The sequence below is a fragment of the Sceloporus occidentalis genome, unplaced genomic scaffold (assembly GCF_023333645.1).
Source record: "Sceloporus occidentalis isolate IW3139 unplaced genomic scaffold, rSceOcc1.0.p SCAF_8, whole genome shotgun sequence".
Taxonomy (NCBI): domain Eukaryota; kingdom Metazoa; phylum Chordata; class Lepidosauria; order Squamata; family Phrynosomatidae; genus Sceloporus; species Sceloporus occidentalis.
In genome coordinates this window covers 24217816-24243382 of record NW_028316988.1, presented here as the reverse complement: position 1 = coordinate 24243382, position 25567 = coordinate 24217816, and the positions used below count along the sequence as shown (strand labels likewise).

The 25567-nt window shown below is 44.8% G+C and overlaps 2 protein-coding genes across 5 annotated transcripts; both read right to left on the bottom strand.

Moving 5' to 3' along the window:
* LOC149308299 (tRNA-dihydrouridine(47) synthase [NAD(P)(+)]-like) lies at positions 1 to 8361 on the bottom strand. The gene is made up of 13 exons (XM_089535481.1): positions 8241 to 8361; positions 6780 to 7080; positions 5500 to 6090; positions 5033 to 5074; positions 4646 to 4798; positions 4066 to 4182; positions 3738 to 3803; positions 3082 to 3192; positions 2608 to 2704; positions 1959 to 2034; positions 1257 to 1445; positions 828 to 956; positions 1 to 180 (listed from the first exon to the last, which is right to left on the bottom strand). Exons 1-13 carry the CDS (start codon positions 8273 to 8275, stop codon positions 108 to 110), a joined length of 1980 nt encoding a protein of 659 aa, XP_089391607.1. The 5' UTR covers positions 8276 to 8361; the 3' UTR covers positions 1 to 107.
* LOC149308298 (tRNA-dihydrouridine(47) synthase [NAD(P)(+)]-like) lies at positions 6998 to 24745 on the bottom strand. Of its 4 annotated transcripts, XM_089535478.1 has the most exons (18): positions 24560 to 24745; positions 22554 to 23000; positions 21234 to 21328; positions 20009 to 20206; positions 19726 to 19923; positions 19382 to 19640; positions 18351 to 18782; positions 17178 to 17219; positions 16499 to 16651; positions 15863 to 15979; positions 15158 to 15232; positions 14441 to 14551; positions 13675 to 13771; positions 12728 to 12803; positions 11885 to 12073; positions 11486 to 11614; positions 10504 to 10632; positions 6998 to 7080 (listed from the first exon to the last, which is right to left on the bottom strand). In XM_089535478.1, the coding sequence occupies exons 1-17, from the start codon at positions 24695 to 24697 to the stop codon at positions 10551 to 10553; spliced, it is 2838 nt and encodes a 945-aa protein (XP_089391604.1). In that variant the 5' UTR covers positions 24698 to 24745; the 3' UTR covers positions 6998 to 7080; positions 10504 to 10550. The 4 variants fall into 4 exon arrangements, with proteins under 4 accessions (XP_089391604.1, XP_089391603.1, XP_089391606.1 ...); XM_089535477.1 differs by lacking the exon at positions 6998 to 7080 and having other exon boundaries at positions 9979 to 10632; XM_089535480.1 differs by lacking the exons at positions 6998 to 7080; positions 18351 to 18782 and having other exon boundaries at positions 9979 to 10632.
* Positions 24746 to 25567: the final 822 nt, after the last annotated feature.

Here is a 25567-nt window from a genome sequence, read left to right as displayed (position 1 = left end):
TTAAAAATATATCGTTTTTAAAAATTATTGTTGAGAAACCAAAAGAGTCACAATCTCCAAAGATGCTTCCAAGTAGAGACTTAATTCCAACGACAGCGGCAATGGTCCTATTTGTATGAATTTGCCTTGTGCTTTGGCAGAAAAGTGAAGTTGACAGGGACAGGACCGAGGAGCATCTCACTGCATGGAGAAAAGAACAGAGAAAGCAAGAGAGAGACAGGGAAAAGTTAGATCCAGATCAGTTTAAATCAGTTTAAAAAGAAATATGGGAACTAAGGCTAAAGGGTGTTCCTTTTAAATGTCAGCTGATGGTCGGAAGGGAAGGGTGGCTAGATAACATCCAAGGAGACTTCAGTGTAACTGGGTTGGAGGCAAGGGGACCATAGAAAAATTCAGGATGTTAAGGAAGAATTTCAACTCCAGACATTTCAGCAATTTCAAGTAGGTATGTACAGACCATCCGGCCCAAATACCCTAAAAAGGCAGCAAATTCCCTTTGATCTTAGAAACTAAGTAGGGCCAGGCATGGTTAGTGCTTTGATGGAAGACCGCCAACAAACTGCAGGTGCTGTAGGCAGTATTTCAGAGGAAGGAACTGGCAAAACTACCTCTCGGGTTTTGTTGCCTAAGAAAACCTTATGAAATTGATGAGGTCACCATAAGTCAATAGGTGACTTATGTACAGGTCTATAGAGCACCTATAGACATGCGGGTCCTTGGTTTTTTTCTGTGCTGGCCAAAATAGTGCCATTTTGGGCCACAGGAAAGTCAAGAGTGTATCCACACTTTTGAGATGAAAAAAAACTCCTAGAGTCAAGAACTTTTACCTGATCTTAATCCAGTCCCCCACATTTTGGCTTGCCATGAGGGTCTCCATGTAGTCTCGCCCCATGTAATACGGGGGTCTCTCATTGATCCTCTGAGGCAGGCGCTCCAGTAAACCGGCTGGAATGTACCTAACCAATGTCAGAGAAGGCAGAAAAATGATACAATACCATCATGATTTGAGTAATAAGAATAAATCATTCACTTCATTCAGATACCCTACCTCTTCTCCCCAACAAAAAGAAACACAAGTAAAACTACCTAGATAGTTTTATCCCCAGATAAACTTTTAACCATCCCTGGCTCAAAAATATTCCAAAAGAAAAAAAAAACCACCTTAATTTTGCCATTTTACGTAAGGGACACCAATTTTACTACCCCGTTGTTCATCATGGTAGTTGAGCATCCAGGGGTTTAGCAGCAGCTGTTACCTGCAAAGAAAGGAGAGCCATTCCAGCATGAACTTCCGGGTCTTCTCCACGCCTTGCGTGTCCGACCCCCAGTGCTCCAGGCCATAGTTGGTGTAGTCCTTAAGGATCTCAAACCGCTCGGAGGATGAGATGTCCCAGTGGCGCCGCTCCTTGATTTCAGTGAAAATCCAAGGCTTGATCAGTGCCCCTCTGAGGACAGGGAGAACAACAAATAAGCCTGAGCTAAACGCCCTAAATGAGCCATCGTAGCACAGTATTTGAGTGCCAACTATGAACCTGGAGACTAGAGTTGGATTCCCAGCTTGACCATGAAACCCACTGGGTGACCTTGGGTAAGTCACACTCTCTCAGCCTCAGGGGAAGGCAATGGCAAACCTCCTCTGGAACAAACCCTGAGAAAGAAAAGCCCATGACAGGTTCACCTTATGATCACCTTAAGTCAGAAATGACTTGTTGCACACAACAACTATCCTAAATACACTTTGATTTGTGCCCAATAACAAATCAGTGGGACTTTGGGAGGAAGGGAATTGTATGATTCCTGCAACCCTCCCATTAACCTGTTCCTTCCCAAAACTGGAATGATAAACTACATGGAGAAAGCTTTCATCTAGTCCTCTGAAACTGCTTTCTCAGGAAGACTATCTTTCCATAAGCAGGTAAATTTCTAACAAGAAGCTGAAAGAAAGAAGGGGCACTTGCCTGGCGATCATAATCCCCGAAACGCCAGTTTTCATGGCTCGATCGGCATCGTCAAAAGAGAAGATATCCCCATTCCCTGGGCCAGAAAGAAGCGAAGAAGTAAAGGATGGGTGGAGTTCAGAAGGGAAATGTTACCACTTGAGTTATCAAAATAATACTTCAGATACCACAAAGGAAGGTGTGATTTCTGCTAGGCCTGTAAACTCTGGACAAGTTGTGTCTAAAATTTTCATCTCTTTCCTGCATCAAAAGTTAAACCTTTTAAAGGCAAATTGATCTGAGAAAGAAGAAAGTACAAGAACAGATCAGTAGAGGTGAAGAGCTTCACAAAGAGAAACTGAATGTTCTTGTTTGAACCAACTCTCCTAAATCTTCCACAAACACATTCAAAAATTAGCAAGGCTTGTCCTGGTTAGAAAGGATTTTTCCAGTATTTTAAGAGAGCTGGAGATTTACATTTGGATGATTCTGGATTCTGTACGTGCAAATGTAACAATGGTATGCTATTTACTCACAAATTTGTCTGTATTAATTAGTTCTTTAGGTGCTGTTATTTCATAAGTCAGTTTATCCAAGTGAGAAGCAAAAGCAGATGGGCTGGAACTGGCTGCACAGAAATGAAGAAAAGCAAACCTTGCAAACAACCTACCGAAAAGAGGCATTGGACTGGCAATTTTGGCACACTCCGAAATGTATTCCCAGTCCGCCACCTTTGTGTACCTCTGCTCTCTTGACCGACCGTGAAGCTAACAGTGAAACAGAAGGAAAAGAAGACATTTTGTGGTTGGTTGGACTAGGGCAGGGAAAAGAGAGATAGGACAATGGAGACAAAGACAAAGCGAAGAAAACTCATTGGATGGTTCCTATCCCTTGCAACCTATCCTACCTTGCAGGGCTGTGTGCTAATAAAAGTTGGAATGAGTAAAAGTCTCCTTGCAGTCACTGCATTGGAGGATGTAAAATGTAGATAGGAAAACCGTTCTCTTATCCAGCTAGGAAAAGGCACTATCTCTCTGGTATACAGAGAATCAGGAATAATTCCATAAGGAATCTGAACATGAAGGCTTGGGAAACTGGAACTGACTCTTCCTCCTACAAATGTGGACGAAACAAGGTGGTTTACCGTGACCAAAGCTGCCCCCCATTCCCGGAGGTTGGGGATGATCTTGTGAGCCAAGTTGGTCTTCTCTTGCACACCAGTTCTGATCTTGACAGTCAACGGCGCATCCAACACCTGGCATGGAAAGAGGATAAGACTCAGAGAACAAACATAGGCCTGTTACAGACAGCCAAAATAAAGCTGCTTCGAGTCGCAGTGGAGGTATGGCGTTTCAATGATGCATGCGTCCTAAGAGTCCAGAAGTTGCACCAAAGCCACGCTCCAGACAGGAGTGTGGCTTTGGTGTTGCTTCTGGACTCTTAGGACGCATGCATCATTGAAACGCCATACCTCCACTGCGACTCGAAGCAGCTTTATTTTGGCTGTCTGTAACAGGCCATAGTGTAGTAGTTTGATTGCTGGACTGGGACTCTGAGAAATCAGGGTTCGAATCATTGCTCAGCCACAGATACCTACTGGGTGAGCTTGGCCAAGTTCCACTTTCTCCCACATGGGAATTGTGGGAGTGCGAAATCTTAATGCCATAAAAACCCTGCCCGTGATTACTAATGCATTCCCTCTTTGGCATGTGCATCCCATGGGCTGAGAGCAGCAATAGACAGGATGGGAAGAAAAGGGTGGGACTACACTTGGAGAAATCCCTGCCCCTCAAAACGTACATAATTCATGCCTTGGACTATCTGTTCAAACTTGTTTGTGCGGGTCATTAAAGCACAGCCTCCACCCTAGGAAGAAAAAGAAGAGAATGGTAGTGAAGGGGTAGCATACAGTCCGCTGGCATTATCTTTTCTATCCCACCAAAAAAGTCCTTAGCAATCAAATTTATCCCTCAGAATGGGGAAACAGTTCCATGATCTCCCTATCCTTTGTAGACCTGATGCACCTTGAGGTACTTGCTTTCCTTTCATTCTTTACACATAAGTGGCACTAAATAAATAGAAACTTTTTACAGACCAGGCAGCTTTATGGATGCAAGGAACTGACTACCTTGTTATATATGAGGTCAATGGGGCAACCAACATTGATGTCTACAAAATCCACCTCGATGGTCCGGTTGAGAAGCTCTGCGCACTTGGTCATGGTGTCTGGAAATGCTCCTTCCAACTGTAGACAGATATCATCATCATCATCATCATTTTATTTAGTGCCATCAATGTACATGGCATTTTACAAGTGAAACAACAGCAAAAAACAGTCTGCTCTGCCAAAGGCATACAATCTAATAAATACAAACATACATACACATACATACATACATACATAGGGAAAGGAAGGAGTACAGTGGGCTCTTTGGTTCTGGGACCCACCATGGATACTAGAATCAATGGATGTTCAAATCTAATTAAATATAATGACCCAGTAAAATGGTGTCCCTTATATAAAATGGTAAAACCAAATGTTTGCTTTTTGAAATTTATATTAATTTAAATTTATATAGATTTATATATTATATAGTCTGGTTTTTTCAGACTCATCCTGAGCTTTTTGACACTGTGCGGTCCAGAGAGGGTCCCAAGGAGAGAAAACTGGCCCCCAGACCCACTGAGGTCGCCCACCCATGCTTTACCTGGACACCAAAAAGATCTTCAGTGTGGTGCCGCTTCAGTAAAGCCCACTCAGACGACTGTCCCTGGAGCAAATTCGTACATACAGCCATCTCTCCGCAGGTGACATCTGCTCCGTAGCGCTTACAGATTCTCCGAAAAGGGAGGTTGCCGCACTGAATGCCACAGAAAGGAGGGGGGGGGGGAAGGACAGCATGGTCAAGTCAGACTTATCCAACAGTTCACAGCTCCCTATCACAAAGCTTTTCTTGGCAAGCTTTGTTCATAGGGGGTTTGCCTTTGCCTCTCTCTGAGACTGAGAACTTGCCTAAGGTCACCCAGTGGGTTTCCAGAGTCCTAGTCCAACACTCAAACCACTATACACCGCTGCCTCTCTTCCATATACTTACCGTTGTTAAAGGAGCCAAATAAAGCTTGCTATTGAGATCCAGCTGGAAGACAGAAGTGGAAACAGAAGAGAGAAAACTGAGGGATAAAAGTGGTATTAGAAGCTTTGTGTGGTATTATGAACTATCCCTGCTATGCAGGCAGGGATTTTTTGGAAGTTGTAGTCCAAAATACCTTTTCAAAGCTCTGCAGTTACTCAATGTCTGACATCATCATCCATGTCAATATCATGCTTTTTATCCCAAAACCATCTAACAAACTGAAACAAATACCATATAGCTACAAACAAAAAAAAGACTAACATGTAAAATGTAACCATATAGTCAACAATGTTAAAAACAAATTAAAACACACAATTGAAAACAATAACTTTAAGGAAGTTAATTTTAAAGCAGTTAAAAGGAAGATACAGGGAGGATAAACGGCTCTCTCTCCCTGGGCGATTGCCCACCCAATTTGCGCTGGGTACCTTTCGCTTCTCACATGGTCTCAGCTTCACAACGTCTTCATCTGTCACAGTGCCGGATGTTTTGAGAACCGGTTGCTCTGGGACTGCCAGATTATCAGAATCCTCCGTAGTCAACAACGAGGCCTTTTCGTTCTGCGATGAAAGGGTGACGTCCGGCACTTCCATGTCCGCAGGGTTGAGGTCCACACTTTCTTTGGATGAAGTACAGTTTGGCATCCCTGTCTCTCTCACAGAAGCTTTGCTCCCGGATCCAGCTGCGCGGCTGGTCTTGCCAAGGCGGCGAAGATATTCCTGAGACTTGTCAAAGGGGAATTTCTTCTTCCGCAGTTGTTGCTGAAGCTCTTTGCTCAGGCCGTTCTTCACCACTGCCTTCCCCTCCCACTGTTTTTGGAGGTCCGTGTCAATGACGTTCTTGAGGTCCTCCCCAAAATGGCAGCTGGCAAACCGGCAAGTGACCCCATAGATGCACTTGCCAAAGGTTCTGAAGAGCACGCAGCTGTCTCCGAGGTCTGGGGCCTTTGTGGCCATGTATTCTTTGACATCGTGGAGGAAGCGGCACCGTGAGCCAAAGAAACATTTGTCTGTGCGTTCCTTCAAGGGGAGAGAAAAGTGTTGTTTTTGGCCAGGGGTGGAGACTTTGTGGTTCTCTGGACCCTACTTTTCAGGCCTCGGAAGTCCCCCACCAGTCCTCCCAAGACTTCCCAAATCATCCCATTAAAAACAATTGCTTTGGCATGATTTGGAAAGTAGTTTTTCATCAAACACTCTCATCCTATAACAATTTTGCCTCCAAACTGGGTAGAAAGTACCTCAAACATGAAAACATCCAAAAGTATTCACTCCAACAATTACCCCAGAACCCTGGTACAAACACCCTACACCTCCATTTCCCTCTGCAGCCTCTCTCAAAATGGCAACAGGAAAGGATGCCACCATTTTGAGAGGGACTGCAGAGGAAAACAGAGGCATTTGAGACTGTGTAAGTGGGATGGCCAAGTGTTGAGGCCCATAAGAGGTTTGTGGGGTTCACTGACCCCTGGCACCCACATCCTGCTGTAGAGGAGCAGGGGGAGACAACTGCCATGGAAAATTGGAGAGCTGCCCCCTCATGAACCACCAAAAACTAGAAAAGGAAACAGATCCCTACTGTATCATGTCTTATTGCATAAGGAACACAGAACACCAAGACTGGATCCCTACATTTTCAGAGGGGCCACAAAAATTATCTCTGAGGGCCACGCGTGACCCAAAAGTCACACTTTCACCACCTTCTGCTGTACCTGGACAACTGAGGGGCACAGCCGGTTCTTCTCATAGTTAGCAGGCTTCATACACGGGCGGCTCTTGTTCTGGCCCCGGGCCCTCTTCCGTTCTTCCTTGTTTGTATTTTCATTTCCCGCTTCCGACAGATTTTCTTCTTGGTCTCCATCTTCCTCCAGCTTCTGAAGCTTGGCAGGAGGAGGTTCACTTTGGTCACCGCCAGCTTTCTTCTCTGGCTCATCCTTCTCACCATCTTCGCCGCTCTGCTGTTTTCCTTCCCGGTCAAGGTAGGCATGAAACTCTTCTTTCGTAGAAAGGTATCTAGAGGAAAAAGAAAAAAAATTAGTTGTTCAACATTATTTTGGGGGGAAATGCTACCATGGAGATGGGTAAAGGGTTTAAGAAGCCTACACATCACTACACTTTCCATGCTGCATTCATCTTTCTTTTAAAGAACCAGTGTGGTCACAGCGATTCCCAAACTCTGCCTTGAGGCATTTTGGGCTTGGGCTCCCAGAATCCCAGACCATTGGCCAAAACGGCTGAGGCTTCTGGGAGCTGAAGTCCAAAACACCTGGAGGATCAGAATTTGGGAATCACTGCGTGGTTTGAATGTTGGACTAGGACTATGGGAGAGCAAGGTTCGAATCACCACTCAGCCATGGAAACCCACTGGATGCCCTTGAGCCTCAAAGGAAGGCAATGGCAGCAAACTCCCGGTCTAGAAAACCTGGACTGTCGCTGGGCAATTTGGGGCAGTTGCAGGATACGGATTAATGGGGACCAGCCACCGATGAAGCCTACTATGAGTGCCTTCCAGGGAGCCCCGTCTTCTCATGATATGTCCAAAGTATGCAGAGGTCAAGCTTGATTTGCTCCAGGGTCCCTTTATTTGTCTTTTTTGGCAGTCCAGGATATCCGCAGAATTCTTCCTCAGCCCCAGATTTGAAATGAATGGATTCCTTTCCTTCTCCGTCTTCCATCTTTCACAGCCATCCGTAGAAATGGGAAATACGATCGCCTGGATGACTCTGACTTTGGCAGACAATGTTTCCTATCAGCGGACATATAGGGAAATATAGCTCTGAGGGTCTTCCTAGAAGACAATGCGCTGGTTGGGGGATTCTGGGAATTACAGTCGGAGAACGAACTTTCTCTCTGTATTGAATGCAGAAGAACCATACACAGGAATGGGAATTTGGATGGACTGGGCGACTCTGACTTTGAAGCACAGCTCTAGGGCTCTTACTAGGCTTAGCTAGGGGATTCTGGGAACTGTAGTCCAAAATAAAGGAACACTCTCTCTTTGCGCACAAAATCATATATCAATGGGAAATGCATAGACGACCCTAAGTTTGGCATTCAGTGATGCTTTGCAACAACAACAATAATAGCAACAATGTTAATAATAATGAATGGGAGAGGATGGAAAGCTTGTGGTTCTTTTGGGAGAAGCAAGTGGGGGGCTCCCCGATACTCACTGGGCTCTGATGGGGGCCACCCCACTGGCCTCCATGGCAGGGAGGGCTTTCTGAGGCTGAGACTCTGCTCACTTCCCACGAGGCTGGAAAGGGCATGAGAACATAGACAGCGGCGGCTAGAGCGTCCCCAGCACAAGCACTTCCTGCCCAAACCGGAAATGCTCTTGCCGCTTCTCTATTGCACTGGCCTCTTGTTATCTAAAGGGGTGGTCATAGAGTTGGAGGGCTAGAGCGCCCGTGGGCCTTTCTAGCCCCTCACCTCTACGGAGAAGGATAAGGAGGGAGGGGGCGTGGCTACGACGGGCGGAGCTTTGGAAGTGGGCGGGGCCTTACAATGGGCGGGAAGATGCCTCTAATCACTTTTCTGAGGGGAAATTTCTGAGGGGCGAAATTGTAAAGCAAGCCATGTTAAAACACATAAAACACACCAATTATATACACACACACACACATATAATTGTATGTAAATACACCTGTAGCTACACTATATATATATATATATATATATATATACACACACACACACACACATACACATACATAGATAGATAAACCCACTGGGTGACCTTGGTCTAGTCACACTCTCTCAGCCTCGAAAACTGAATAAACCTTGCCAAGGAAACTCCACAACAGGAGTCACCACAAGCTGTAAAAATACAGTAAGAAAATACACATATATCTTACGCCGTGTGTGTTTTCGCAGACGTCTATTCTTTGACATCAACATTGACCCTACAGCAACCCTAAAAAATCCATACATAATACATATTATAATAAATGTCATTTTATTCAAATAGCGTGTGCTTATTAACTCTGTTGGGTGCGTTCAAGCCATTTCCGACTTAAGGCAACCCTAACCACAGATACATATACAGTCGGCCCTCCTTATTTACGGATGTTTCACTCACGGATTCAAGCATCCACAGCTTGAAAATATTCCAAAACTGAATAAATACCACATAACAAACCTTGGTTGTTTCATTTTATATAAGGGACACCATTTTACTATGCCATTGTAATTCATGGGACTTGAGCATCCATGGATTTTGTTATCCTCAGGGGGTCCTGGAACCAAACCCCAGTGAATAACAAGGGTCCACTGTATAGCATTGCATGCACACAAATGTATATACACTCGGCCCCCGGGTTACGAAAATAATCCGTTCCGGCGCCATTTTCGTAACCCGGAAGTCTTCGTAAGCCGAGAAACCCATAGGCGCTAATGGAGGGAAGCCGCGATTTGGTGCGAAATAGCGCCAAAAAGCACCAAAAGGTTATTCGTAACCCGGAATAACCTTCGTAACCCGGAAATAATTTTTATTTTTTTTTTCGTAACCCGAAAAGTTCGTATCCCGGCGCGTTCGTAACCCGAGGTATGAGTGTATAATATGTATATACTGTATAGTTAGAATAGCCTACTTTGGTTCAAGAGTGTTTTTATTAACCGTTGTGTGCCTTCAAGTCATTATGTAAAGGGAAAATAGGACATTTAGGTAGGACATCTAGGACATTTATATTACCTAGATAAGTTTGCTGAATAAATGTATTAGAAGTCATGATTCTGAGTTGGTATAAAAAGAGGAACCAATTTCTATAGGAGGTGTGTATTTATTAACTACGGTTGTGTGCTTTCAAGCCATTTCTGACTTATGGCAAACCCTAAGGCCATGGACACATGTATATCATTACATACAGACAGACAGACAGACACACACACACACACACACACACACATATATATATATAATACTTTTATTCAAGATTGTGTTTTTATGAACTGTTGTGAGACTTCAAGTAGTTTCTGACTTATGGCAACCCTAAGTTGATCCTATCACTGGACTTTCTGGGCAAGAATTGTTTCAGCGGCTGAGAGTGTGATTTGCCCAAGGCAACATGCTTAGAAATGGGGAATAAAATGGCATGGAGAAGCCTCACCTTGGTATTAAACAATACATCTGTAGACATATATGCCCATCCTACCTGAATTGGCACATTTGTGCATGTTACAAGCAGTTTTACGTCCATTTTTATATGAACTATACACAGTGTCATTAATATATATGTATTTCCTGCATGGCATTTGCCCTTGCGGTCTCTTCCAACTCTATGATTCTATATATATAATTTTATCTTTATTTTTCTTTGCAAAAAGCTCTTGCCCAATAAGAGCCATTAAAGACATTTAAATCTGGCAAGAACGCTCGCACACACATATACATAAATGTAACACATTTTTAATGCCTGGAAATGAAGGATTCACAACCTGTACATGGATGCCTCAAGCAGAGGCAGCATTAAGGTCTTGCTTCGCTACAGCTTCCTGAGATATGCATCGACATTGTGTGCTGGCTCGAAACGGTAATTATCAGGAACCCTACCTAAAAACATCTCACTGGAAGAAGAGGAAGAAGAAGAGGAAGAAGGGCAAAAACATTAGTGTACAGATCTGATTCTTCCAGTTTCACGCATCTGCAACAATACTGAGCAAGTGACAGATTGTTTTTCTCCCTTTGCTATGTAAGGAGAGCCATGGAAAGAACAAGAAATAACTTATAGCCTGGTGCCTTTTTAAAGATTTTCCTCTGTTTCACTTTGGGGCACCAAAGCTACTTAACCCCCCCCCCCCCCCCCCAATATGGTTGCGCACCTTTGCACCACTCCCTCCTTCCCTCCATAGATAGATCCATCCACTGTCTCAGCTTGGAAAGAGTACCTCCCTTTAAGTCCCTTCATTTTAGAGTACTTCACTAATACAACACTTTTCAATAATGATACCATATGGCACCATTTTCGGAAGATAAAAGGCCCTCCCTCCATCGTATTCTTTTTGTAAACCCTCGGCCTGACTGCTGCAATGTTCTCCCTCTGGGGCTGCCCTAGAATTTGGAAGCCTCCGTAAGTCCATGATTGCCTCCTTTAACACAACAATACACATGATTTTGTAATCCTTTTTGGAAAGGCGCTAGTATAGCTGGAAAGGTTCAGATGCTGATTAATTTGCTCCCTAGTTCAATGCATGTATAACAGATTAACTTCAAGATCTATCCCTTGGCACCAGATGACTCATGGAGACCTCCCCATCTCTGCTAATAGACCCTTTATTCTTCTGTTTTGCAACCAAGGCCAAATTGGAAAGAAAAGGAAAAGCCCCACCTGTTCCAATATCGCTCTGCCCCAGACAAGGAATCTCCACGATTAACGTAACAACATAGAAGGATTGGCTGAGATGCAGCGCCCCTTATTACCTGATCTTCACCCAGTCTTTGATCATTTCACTTGACATTAAGTTTTCCAGATAGTCTCCATACAAAATGCCAGGGTGTTGGTCACTCATTTTCGGAGGAAGGCGCTCAAGTAATCCAATTGGGATGTACCTGCCAAAAGGAAGCAAGAGAGAGAGGGAGAAAATGTATCATGGGGCTTTTTTGGCATGATTTGTTCAGAGGGGGTTTGCCTGCCTTCCTCTGAGGCTGAGAGAGTGGGCATGTGAATGCTGGCCTCTCACAGTCCTAGCCCAATGCTCAAACCACTCCTCCACTCTGGAGAGTTCAGATATCGAGGTTCTATTTAGCCAAAGCAAACTGGGGCCAGCCTTGGATACTCCATGGGGGAGCTTAGCAGGAGGCCCAAAAGGATCTGCTAACCTGCAGAGAAACGGAAGCCAATTCAACAGGTAATGTCTGGTCTTCTCCACACCCGCATTGTCCGATCCCCAGTACTCCAGACCAAAGTCCGTAAAGTCTTTGAGCATGTCCAGCCGTTCCCGTGCGGAGATGTCCCAGTGCCGCCGCTCTTTGATTTCGGTGAAGATCCAAGGCTTGATGAGAGCTGCCCTGTAGTCAGGAATAAAAATTACTAGGACAAAAGGAAAAAGTAACACCATTTTGGAAATGGGCACATGAATGCTTCCAAAGGTTTTAGTTTTGCATGTATACCCCTGCTAATATACACAGGCTTTATACTGCCACTGCCTATATACTCCTCAAAACGCAGATCTGCTGGAGGGGCGCTCTGTCATCTCCTAGTAGCCGAGCCAATACGATGGGGGAGTTTACACAGGACAGGGTCTTCTCAGCTGTAGCATCTCATTAGTGGATTCCGCTATCTTTGAAGACCCAACTAACACCAACGTTAAGATCAGTACCTGCAGCAACAAGTTAAAAGCCAAAGGCTTGCCATAATAAAATGGCAGAAGGGAATTACTAAAAATGTCAATTGGACATCCTGCGAGGGTCCTGCAGTCTTGGAGCAACTAAAGAGATGTCCCTGTCTGGTGATGGTGGTGAGACGAAGAGAAAAAACCTTATCTGGAGAATCAGGCATCATCTTTAAAAAGTATGAACAATTCAGTGTAACACAAAGCGGAGAATCTCTGGAAGAGCCTAATTATGAAAGACTGAAAATAAACAGTGCTGTTCTCTACTGGGATTCCTTTCCCCAACTACCCATTAATGCAATGCTATTGTAGAAGAGGAAGCGGTACTTGCCTAGCAATTGTAATTCCTGAAACACCGATCTCCATGGCTCGAGTGGCATCTTCAAAAGAGAAGATATCCCCGTTTCCTGCGTCAGAAGGAAGGGAAGAAAACAGGGATTAACAGAAAATGCTAAAATTTTCAGTGGTGAAAAGCTCATTTCAAGCCACATAGATCAAAATTGTACACTCAGCTTCCTGTCTAATAATCGGATGCATTCTGGTCTGCGCTCCATCCTTCATCCTGCCTGCTAATGGCACTCCCATTAGTCTAACTTTCCTTAAGGAGTCTACAGGACCTCTTTGTTTTTAAATATGTACTGTATATTAAAAAAGTAAAATTTCAGCCTAGGATGTATGAAACAGGCCAGGGCTATTGAGAATTCCTTGGACAGAAAAGGAGCATGGGGAGAGCTTGAAAGACAGCTCTGTTTGAGGACTGAGGCAGGAAGCTTCTCCATGGAGCCACCAAACTGCCCTGACACATTCGGCATTAAAGATAAGCATTTAAAAATCTAAGTGTTTATTGCCTGGCTTTAGGAACAATGGAGACACATTAGGAACACATTTGCTAGAAGCAGGAAATATCCCAGTCAAGAGCTTTAAGATCTAACAAATTGAAGGGGCAAAGGAGGAGCATGCTAGCAACTGAAATGGCTTACTGGCCAATTTGCTGTCTTACAGCTCAGCCAGGCAAGCTCCATCTTGCCTTGGGTCCAGGGCCTGGTGAGAGGCCCTTCCTCCTTCTTCCAACCACCATTGCTCTGGCCTCTGAGGGAAAGAAGAGCAGCCAGGCACAATTCCATCTTGTCTTGGCCCAGAGGCTAGTGTTCCCTCCATGTTCCAACTGCTGTTGCTCTGGCCTCCAAAGGGGGAGAAGAGCGGCTAGGCACAGCTCCATCGTGCCTTGGTCCAACCAATATTAAGAAATGAAGAAAAAGTTGTATAAAAACTACTTACCGAAAAGAGGCATTGGGGCAGAGAGTTTTGCACATTCTCCTATGTATTCCCAGTCTGCCAGGTTTTGGTACAGGCCCTCTGATGACCGGCCATGCAACTAAGAGGGTCAGAGGAGTGGAATTATTCCCACAGAATAGATCCATACAAGAATCTGCACTTGAACCTCCATGTTTCTGACTAAACGGGGTATTGTTGTCATCCCCCCCACCATTCTCTTCTCCTTTTGTGTCATGTCTTTTTAGATTGTAAGCCTGAGGGCAGGGAACTGTCTATTATCCCCTCTGTTGTAAGCTGCCCGGATTCCCAGTGACTGGGCGGCATATAAATAAATTGGAAAACATGAGAGTGCTCAGTAAAATGGAACGCAGCAGGAAAAGAAAGGAAGATCCCATCAGAAGTAGACAGACTCCATCAAGGAAATCATATCTGCCCTTAGGTTTTTAGGGAAAGAGAATCAAAGCATCACAGAGCTGGAAGGGACCCCAAGGGCCATCCAGTCCGATATGCCATGCAGGAACTCACAATCAAAGCACTCCCAACAGATGGCCATCCAGCCTCTTTTTAAAGACCTCCAAAGGAGGAGATTCCACTACTTTCAGAGGAAGTGTGTTCCATTGTCGAACAGCTGTTGGTGACAGGGGGTCTTGGGTGTCTCTCATTCACAGAGTCACAACCAGGTCTCTCATTCAGACAGTCACCCTAACTCAAATTCACCTTGACAGCATCCAAAGGAGGCTTGAGGAAAGAGACAAGATGGCTACTATACCGTGACCATAGAAACTCCCCAGTCCCGGAGTTTGGGAATCAGGGTGTGAGCCAGCCTGCTTGTATTATTTATCCCAGTCTTGAGCTTCACTGTCACGGGAACATCCAAGACCTGACAACAAAAGAGAAAAATGATGCAACATGAAGCATCAGGCAGGAACCAGTTTACTGCTTGAAATAAAATTTGAGCCTCCCTCTCTCCACAAGGATTCTTCAAGAGCTGAGGAATAAAAATGAGCCCCCTTTTCAGGGATCCCTCGCTTTTAGTGAAAGCAGAAAGCAAGGGTGAATGCCGTGCACCATCCCTATGGCTCTTGCCTCAGCCTTGTGCTTTTCCATATTTATTTTATTTCTTAAAATATTTCTATACCACCCTCTATCTAAAGATCTGAGCATGCCAGCTCTGGCTGAGGACTTCTTTCCAAGAGAGCCGGTGTAGTGTAATCAATTAGGCCAAGAAAGCTTTCGTAAATAACCATGTTTTCATTTGTAATGGATTCACAGCAATGTAGGCACCCAGCAGGCCTCCAAGGGCAAAGCATTCCCTATCTAGGATATCACAGCAGAGAAGGCTCTGCTCCTTTCCCCTCTGACACCATATCACCCTGATGGTTGGGCCATAGAGGCGGAAATAAATGCAGACAATGTAAAGGTGGACAGAATGTGGAAATGAGATTAGGAGAGGTTTCTGCCAACTTGGGAACTCATCCTAACTTACGTAATCCAAGCCGCGGACAATGTTTTCAAACAAAGCAGGATTGCTTATTAAGGACTTCTCTCCTGAGTCTCCCCCCTGAAAGACAAGAAAAGACAAAGAGAGACACAGCTGATGCATGCTCTCAAAGAACATGAGTGTTTTCTCACTACAGTGGGCCCTCCACCTTTGCTGGGGTTAGGGGCGCAGGACCCCCAGGGAAGTGGAAAAAACATAAATGAAAAAACACTATTTTTTAACCTGCAAACTCCCTCTCTAGGAATCTCTACATCTTCTGGTGTAACTCTATGGTCAACATCTGCTGGCAGTTGACCATAGAATTGGGCTGGAGGGCCTACAAATGCCTAGAGAAGTGTTTTCTCTAGGAATCTCTAGGTTTTCAAGTGTGACTGTGATCAACATCCAGAAGAGTAATGCTGGAGGACCTACAGATTTCTAGACAATGTACTAATCAAATCTGCAAATATCAAAGCTACAAATGTGGGGGTCCCAACTGTACTGTCTAACAAGAAACCTTCTACACTCCATCCCACCATTTTGGAGTATAGGCAATTTTACCACATTTTGACTCTACCTGAGTGGTTTTAGGGATGTCAGGAGGCAAGAAGCCCTCCAAAGTCCCTGAGACACCCAACAGTTTCCTACCCAGAAATAAAAACACAAAAGAGTTGTGTACTTGCAAGATGTTTTAGGGATGCAACTGGCTACCTTTAAATAATTAAGCATATGGGCATGCTCGGCGTTAATTTCCACAAAATCCACTTGGGATGTCTCGTTGAGCAGCTCTGCGTATCTGATCATGTATTTGGGAGCCTTTTCTTGAAGCTGCAGAGTAGGAGGATGACAGTCAAGAGAGGCCTTAATGGCAAGCTCACAAAAGCACATCAAGCACACCTGGAGGTGTCACACCAAGTAACAAAGACAAGCCTAAGAACTCTGCTTTTCCCACTTTTATGCCCATTCAGGCAACCCTAATGAGTAACTACTTCACTTACCTCACTTATCTGGCAAGAGCTGATCACAAACTCTGGTTTGGCTGGCTGGACCCCAAAAGGCAACGGGGTTACATGTTCTATTGAGAGGATTTAGCAACCAGATCAAAAGAAGCCATAGCCCCACTCTGTTCTGCTTCAGTCAGACCTCACCTGGAATCCTGTATCCAGTTCATGAAGGATATTGACAAACCAGGAAGGATATCCAAGAAGGATATTGAGAATCGGGCCTGTAAGAGGAGGGAAGGTCCCTCGTATACCATTGTCTTCCTCACCATTTTGAGAGGGATTGCAGAGAAAGAAAAGAGGTATTAAGACTCAGCTATGGGGTGAGCTCCACCTCCTGAGCTACCTGAATGCCAAAGAAATCCTCCGTTTCATGGCGGTGCAGATAAGTCGTAGCACCCGGCATTTGATCCGGGGACAATATACAAGGGAGCATCTCTCCACAGGTGATGTCCGCTCCGAACCGCTTGCATATCCTCCGGAAAGGAAGAAAGCCACACTGAAATCCAAGAGAAAGGACAAAATCAGTTGCACTCTCATGGCTTGCATGGAACCTACCTGCAGAGTAAGAAAAAACAGGCTGAATTTCCCTTATTTGGAATTTTGAATTATTCCAGATACCAAAGCTGTTTTCACAGATTCTTGAGGTAGACAGTCACCATTTTGAGAACTGCAGGGTGAGGGAGAGGAATTCCAGCTTGCTGTGGGTAGACTAGTTTTTAGGATAAATTTTCTATACTTATTCAAAGCTCTCTTTTCCACCCACTTTCCTCATTGGCCCTGTTTGGGCATCATTTCTGTAGGAGTCATCACTCATATTTGCTATTAGGAGCAAGCTGAATTCCAAGTGCAGCTCTTGGTAACAAGGGTTACGTATACTTCCAAATCTCTGCTGCTCTCTCCTTCCATCACTGTGGTTTCCCAACCAATATACTTCCTTCTGAGAAAAGTGATTTCATGTCCTGAGATTCGGTGTTTATCAGACAGCAAAATTGTCTTAGAGAGCGAACAGAACCCTGACTTACCTTTGATAACGGAGACAAATAAAGCTTGCCTTGAAGATCCAGCTGTGGAAGACAATGAGAAAAAAGAGCAGAGGAAAGATGAAATTGTGGAATGAGGCAGTAGAGGCAAACCAAACTTCCACATGACTAAAAGGGAAAAAAAGAGGATCCCAACAATTATCATCCAGTTAGTCTGACATCAATACCAGGAAAGATTCTGGAGTAGATCATTAAACAGAGGGTCTGTGAACATCTAGAAGGCAATGTCATAATCACAAAAAGTCAACATGGGTTTCAGAGAAACAAGTCATGCTAGAACAATCTGATCTCTTTCTTTGGTAAAATCACCAGCTTGGTAGATGAAGGGAATGTTGCGGATATAGTACAGTATATCTTGATTTCAGAAACGCCTTTGACAAGGCTCCCCATGACATTCTTGCAAGCAAGCTCCCTTTCCAAAATGCACCTGGCTAGAACATAGATGAGCATCTCCACCATATCAGGGCTGAGAAAATGAAATGAAGCAGGGAAGGTAGATGCTCCCAAATGGGTCTTTCAACAGAATCCCTGCTCTCCAGCAACTATAAATAATATCAGCTCAGGAAAGTCGCTGAACTACCTACCCCAACATACCTTCAACATTTCCCAGATGAAATCTGGCACACGTGGCAAAGCAAGAGCAGAGTGGGGTGAAGATGGCAAGCCTTATTAATGAAAATGAAGATCACTTGAATAGGAGAGGCTGCATTAGTTTGCCTTTGCCTGAGACTACTGGGAAGGGCAACATTCTATCTACTTCTCCATTTCTGAATTAATGGAATGAAAACTAATTTTTCACTTTTTGAACTCTGTGTGCCACAAGAGAGGCAACTGAAGACGAAGAGGAAAAATGGGAGGAGGAGGGAGAAACTGTGACATTTAAAAAGCAGCTGGGATGATGGAGGATTAATCACAACCGTTGGAAGTGACACCTTCAGAAGGAAGCTGCCTGGGAGATTTTGCTCTAGATTGAATTCTTCCCAAAGAGTCATTTTGGTTCTTAAATTCCAGAAAGAAATAGGTTTCTGACATAAGGGACAAAGGCTCAGTGTGGCATTTCTGTGCCTCCTCTGTGCCTGGGATCAAGGCCCAGACAGAGAAGAAAGTGGTTCCAACTCAGGATAAATTGCCTGCTCTATTTCCCAGTACACATACCTTTTTTTTCTCACATGGCCTCAGCCTTATGAGGTCCTCGTCTGTCAGGACACCAACTGTTTTGAGAATTGAGGTCCCAGTCTTTTTTTTGGCGCCCTTCATTGGCTGATTGGCTTTGTTGAGGCAGAAAAGGTAGTCTCTGGACTTTGTAAATGGAAAATCCTTCAATATCATGTAGCCAGAGCCTGGAATCATCAGCTTGTTCCTCACCGCAGACCTTCCCTCCCACTTTTTCCACAGCTCTTCGTTGACCACATTCTGGTAGCCCTCTCCTAAGTGGGCACTGGCGAATCGGCAAGCGACCCAATACTGGCACTTGCCAAACTGCGAGAAGTGGATGCAGCTGTCTCCGAGGTCCGGGGGCTTTGTGGCCATGTATTCCTCAATGTCATCTGGGAAACCCCTCAGCGGGCCCAAGAAACACGAAATGTCCTTCAACATGAGAAACATGCTGCTAGGAAAAGAGCATAGTGGTATGAACCCCATCCTCCTGTCCCACCACTACCACCAAATGTGAAGACCTCCTCCTGCCACACTGCTATGGCATCAATAGCAGGGACTGTACAGATGGCCTCATAGTTACTTTATGAGGTTTTATTTGTCTAATCCCACCATTGGACACTGCTTCCTTTGAAAAATGGTTGCTATTAGAGGTACTGTGGATCTGAGCTCAAGCATACCTTTTCTACCATTCTCAGAGGCTCAAGGATATAATACAAAATTCAGTTTATTAAACAGAACTGCAATGTGAAGTTAAAGGGAGTGAATAGACTGATTAGACTAAATTTTTCTCCTACAAAAAACAGGCTTGGAAGTTGCACGCCTCCCACGCCACGTTCCCATCCCTGATCTCTTTTTTTTGGAGTGGGGGAGAATCGTTGCATTGTCAACATAAAAATAATACTCCACGCCTTTTGAGTTTTTCTACTCTTGCTGTTCTTTTGTAGCTGATCTGGGACACCTCTCAAAGGGAAAAGCTGGCAGGAAACAAACAGTTAAAAGCAATGTCAGTAACTGATCATAAACTTTACCTTCTCCTTTCCAGAGCATAGGATATCCTCCTTCGGCTTCTTATTGAGGTTTTCCCCAAACCTGGTCTCGGGTTCCTTGCTCATTTTCGGCAGGCTTTCTTTCTCGCCGTCTCCTTCTGAGTTCTGCAGCTCAGCAGGAGCTTCATCTGGCTCCATGCTGTCGAGCTTCTTTGTACTGCTTGGGCCGCCATCTTTGCTCTTACCCAAATCTTTGTCCCAATCAATACGGAAACTAAACTTGACCGCAGTAGGAATATTCCTGGAATAAAGAAGGATTGCTCGTTAAAACTTTGTGGATATACCATGTTGTCTACAAAGACATCTTATTGAGGTTTTTCCCAAACCTGGCCTCAGGTTCCTTGCTCATTTTTGGCAGGCTTTCTTTCTTGCCATCTCCTTCTGAGGTCCACAGCCTGGCAGGAGGTTTACCCGGCTCCAAGATGTTGAACTTCTTTGGACTGCTTTGGTCCCCATCTTTACTCTTACCAAAATCATTGTCCTGATTAGCATTGAAACTAATCTTGGTTGCAGTAGGGATACACCTGGAATAGAAAAGGATTGCTTGTTACATCTCTGGGGATATACCTTGTTGTACACAAGGGCATCTTATTAAGGTTTCTCCCAAACCTAGCATCAGGTTTCTCGCTCATTTTGGGCAGGTTTCCTTTCTTGCCATCTCCTTCTGAGGGCCACAGCTTTGTGGGAGGTACAACCGGCTTCATGCTGTCGAGCTTCTTTGTACTGCTTTGGCCGCCATTTTTGCTCTTACCCAAATCTTTGCCCCAATCAATGCGGAAACTAAACTCGGCTGCAGTAGGGACACGCCTAGAAGAGAAGAAGATTGCTTTTAAAACTCTCTAAATATACCATGTTGTCTACAGGGGCGGAAATTATGCTACATTGGGGGCTTGCCAGAAAATCCCAATTTAAAAAAACAAACAAAAAAATAGCCTCAAAAAGGACTTAAAATATCATCTAGTACAGTACACCTCGTGCTGTCTAATGTGGAGGACTGTCTCTTTGTCCACCCTCCACAATGTATCATAGATTGGTTTCTTTCTATCCTGGAAACTCTGCAGACTGGCAACCAATGGCTCATGAACCAACGTTATTCCACTGGCTGACATTTTGAGCATTATTTCTCCAGCCTTCCCTCATGTCTTCCCCATAAACACTCTTTATGGCTTATCCCAAACCACTCCCAAGAGTAATCAGAAGGGACTTCCAGTCGCCGGTAACAGCACTTCCAGGTGTGGAAAAGAGGAAAACCTTATTTTCGGTGGATAGACCTCATTACTAGAAAATCAGTGCAGTGTAGTGGACTGAGCATTTTGACTAGGACCCTAGAGAATAGGGTTCGAATCCCCACTCATCTGTGGAAACTCACTGGATGACCTTGGGCAAGTTGCACTCAGGACAACAGAAATATACTCAGGGCAACAGAAATGCTTTATTATTAAGTGCAATCCAACAGCACAAACCCAATGAAACATGCCACAATATTACAAAACTGTACATCCAGAACTGCCTCCAAACACTGACCGACTAGATTTACCAGTTCTTGGTATTGCCTGCTTACAAAGCAAGAACTTCCCTATTCAATTACAAGTTAGCATCACTTTTTTTGGAACTGTATATTGAATAAAATGGCCCAAAACTTGCATTGATACAAACACACCACATGGTGCTACAATAACTTGTCTTTCATTTCTTCTCTTATCCATTGATCTACGCATATATTTGCCTATTTATTTAATTTTACATACACATACTCGCAGTTAGTCATTACCACTAACACTATCAATGAGGCTGCATTCAGGCAAGGTAATGCTTAATGGACATCAAGACTCACCTGGGTTTTCCAAACAGCAGTGCACCTTGGCTGTAGCTCTGAGGGAGCTTAGAACCAGAGTCTGAGCTGGAGCTGGAAGGACCTGATGGGGCAGACTTCACACCCCACCAGCAAAAGGGAAGGGGGAGAAAGAAAGAAAATATTAACCTCTACAGTTCATGCGTCAGAGAGAAAGACAGGTGGTGCCCACTTCCCTCCCATCTTCCTCTCCGTGTTTCCCAGTGTGCGACTGTTGTTGTTGTTGTTGTTGCTACTGCTGCATGTCTTCAAGTAATTTCTGACTTATGACGTCCCCATTGTGCGTTTTTCTTGGCAAGATTTATTCAGAGGGTTGTCGCCATTGCTTTTCTCTGAGACTGAAAGAGTAGGACTTGACCAGGATTCACACCCAGTGGGTTTCTGTGGCTGATCAAGGATTTGGACCCTGGTCTCCCATGTTAAGGAAAAAGCCACATGGGATATACAGTAAGTGAAATAAAACATGTATGTGAGAGTCAGAGTGACTCAGCAGAAGCCAGTAGAGAACCACACAGGTGTGAATGGTAATACAATTAACAAGTACTGAGTGCCAAGGACAAGAAATGCATAGTGAATAATTGGAAACACCTGAGAATTGTTAAGTGGTCAAGGCTGAGATGATTAAATCATCAATTCTGGATAGAAACGAGAGAGCCAATGGGAATGGATATACACGCCCACTGGGTGGATACTGACAAGAGTGGGTGGTATGATCCAAGGACTATATTAATGACTATGAATCCCAATGCATTTTGTGGGTAGTAGTTGGGAGTATTGGAGTAGTGAGGAGTATTGTTGTGTTGGATAGTTTGGAGCTGTTTATAGTAGAATAAAGTAGATCTTTTATATAAGACTACTGAGTTGTCTGGTGTCTTGGGTGAAGCTACAAGAACCAGCAGGACCCTGGTGAAGAAGGGTGAAGACTTCTGTGGAAGCAAGAGTGAGAAGGCTTGGAGAGTTTGTCGGGGTCTTCAGCCTGTTCTCTGCAACTCTTGCAAAGATATAACAACTGGCCAAAACTGGTCAGCGTGGTGCACAACCAGGTGGTGAGTTCCAGGCCAGAGGTGAAGAGCCACAACTCCCATCATCCCTGACATCCCAGAGTCCTAGTCCAACACTCAGATGATAAAGAACCCCCCCCCCACACACACACACACACAAAAACCAAGTTTCCATTCATAAATAAAATTAGAACCAATGCCTGGATCAGTGTCACCCCCTTGAAGAGAGCAGCTCTGTTGGTCTCATGGAGACAGAGTCTGAGGCTGGCTGCTGGGTGGGGTAAGTGAAAGGGACCCTCACCTCTGATTTCAGAGAGGCTTCCTCTTTCCAACTGGACTCCTCCACTGGCTCTGGAGGCTTCCCGAGGGCTTCAGGCTGGCTCTCTGGCTTGGCCTGCTCAGCTTTGGCTTCGGGATGCTGCTCTTCTTTGCCTGACTTCTCCTCTGCGTGCGAGGCTTGTGGGGAGGCAGTGGGGATGGTATTGTCGCCATCAGGGCTGCTCTTCTTGGCCTTTTTGGGACTGGGCTTGGGGGACTCTGCCGCCAGGGGTCTTTTGCTGGGAGGCTTGACCTCCAGCTGCGGGGGTCCCTCTCCTCCAGCGTCACCACTGCCTTCGGGGGAAATATTCTTCAGCTCAGGCTCCTTCATGGATGCTTTAAGGAGAGGCTTCTCCTCCTCAGGGGCCTTCTCCTCGGTGGGTTTCACGGAGGCATCCTCGGGTGGCTTACCCAGTTCTCTCTCCAGGTCCTGTTAAAAGAATAGTGTTTTGTTTTGTTTTAAAATAGTCCCCTTCTATGTTAAAGGGGACTAGGTTAAACCCTAAGAAGATAATGTTAGATGACTGGAATGTTGGAGAGACAAATCGACTACACTTGTCCCTCCATATTTGCTAGGGTTAAGGGCACAAAACCCCCATGAATACGGGAAAACCGCAGATAACAAAAACACCACCTTTTTATCTGAGAGGATACCTCTCTAGGAATCTCTAGGTCCACCAGCGCAACTCTGTGGTCAACGTATGACAGACACTGACCATAGGACTGCACTGGAGGAGCTACAAATGCCTAGTAGAGTAGGAATCTCTAGGGATCTCTAGGTCTTTCAGTGCAACTTTTAGTTCAAGTTGACCATAGAGTTGCACTGGAGGACCTAGATATTGCTAGAGAGGACATATTGATCAAATCTGTGAATAACCAAAGCTGCAAATATGAAGGGATGAATTTACTAGGACATTTTTTTCTTGCCATTTCATAGAATCCTAGAGTTGGAAGAGAGTCTGTCAAGGAAGAGCAGTAGCATGCAAAGACCTGAGGGGGAGCCCTGGCCTCACTAGGCCTGAGGGTCATCCAGTCCGACCCCCTTCTGCCATGCAGGAACTCTCAATCAAAGCATCCCCATCGACAGATGGCCATACAGCCTCTGCTTAAAGACCTCCAAGGAAGGAGACTCCACTAGACTCCGAGGAAGGAGTGTGTTAAACTGCCGAACAGCCCTTACTGTCAGGAAGGTCCTCCTAATGTTGAGGTGGAACCTATCTTCCTGTAGCTTGCATCCACTGCTCCGGGTCCTAGTTTCTGGAGCAGCAGAAAACAAGCTCACTCCCTCCTCAACATGACATCCCTTCAAATATTTAATCAGGGCTATCATATCACCTCTTAACCTTCTCTTCTCCAGGCTAAACATCCCCAGCTCCCTAAGTCTTTCCTCATAGGGCTTCATGGTTTCCGGACCCTTCACCATTTTGGTGGCCCTCCTTTGGGCTCACTCCAGTTTCTCAACATCCTTTTTGAATTGTGGAGCCTAGAACTGGGCACAGCATTATTCCAGATGGGGCCTGACCAAAGCAGAATAGTGTGGCACTGTGACTTCCCTTGATCTAGACACTGTGCTTCTACTGATAGCATCAATCAAACCAACTGAATGCAATGGTTCAGGAGGCTACTCTTCTGGGAGAGCAGAAAACAGTCTCTCTCCCCATTTTCCACCTGCTTCTAGCATATGATGGGTATGTTATTCTATGATTTTATAGTGTGGCGTTTCATTGGTTGCTTATTATTGTGTATGTCTTCATGTACCACCGTTTGGTGGAAAGGGCGCCATAAATAAACGTTATTATTATTATTATTATGCACATTATGAATGAGACACGTATAAAAAGCAGAGAGCGAGGGGGCGTGCCCCCAATAGGCCCCGCCCCTTAAAACTCCCCATTAGTGTGCCACTCCCCCTGAAGAGGGAGTGGGCGTGGCTTCTCCCCAGCCAACCAATGAGGGCGGCCTTTTCTTCCTGGAGGGGAGGAGCCTCACCTGGCTGTCCGTGGCCGGGCCTCCTCCGCTTCCCTCGGGGTTCCTCGGGCCTAGCGAGGCCGCCGCCGCCGCGTCCGGCCCTGGCTTCCCTTCAGGGCTCTGCATTCTACTGCTCTTCCTCGTCCTCGTTCCGACCATTTTTTTCCTTCTCCACACCGGAACCGGAAGCAGCGACTCCTCTCCACCTTCCCCCCCCCCCGCTACTGGGTCGAAGGAGTAAAGAAAATAAAAAAGACCGGCAGCCGCTGCAGCCAATAAGAGCGCGCGCTGAGGGAAGGCGGGGCCAATCGCCGCCTGCCTGGAGAGCCAATGGCATGTCTGTCTATATGTGTACATTGTACAGACGTATAGGCTGTTTGTGTGTATATACACACACACCTCATATAGTGTATATACAGACAGACACACATATATACACACATACACACCTCGAGTATTTACCTCATATAGTGTATACAGACATATATATATATATACACACATATACACACACCTCAAGTATTTACCTCATATAGTGTATACAGACATATATATATATATACACACATATACACACACCTCAAGTATTTACCTCATATAGTGTATACAGACATATATATATATATATACACATCTCAAGTATTTACCTCATATAGTGTATACAGACATATATATATATATACACACCTCAAGTATTTACCTCATAGTGTATACAGACATATATATATATATATACACACACACACACATACACACACCTCAAGTATTTATCTCATATAGTGTATACAGACATACATATATATATATATATACAGTACACACACACACAACTCATAAGTATTTACCTCATATAGTGTATACACTGACAATATATGTATACACACACACACACACACACACACACACAGAGTGGTTTGTGTTCAGTTCCCAGCTCAGCAATGTAAACTCACTTGAAGGCACACAACAGTTAATAAAAACAAGATCTTGAATAAAATCTAACTCTCTCTCTCTTTCTCTCTCTCTCTCTCT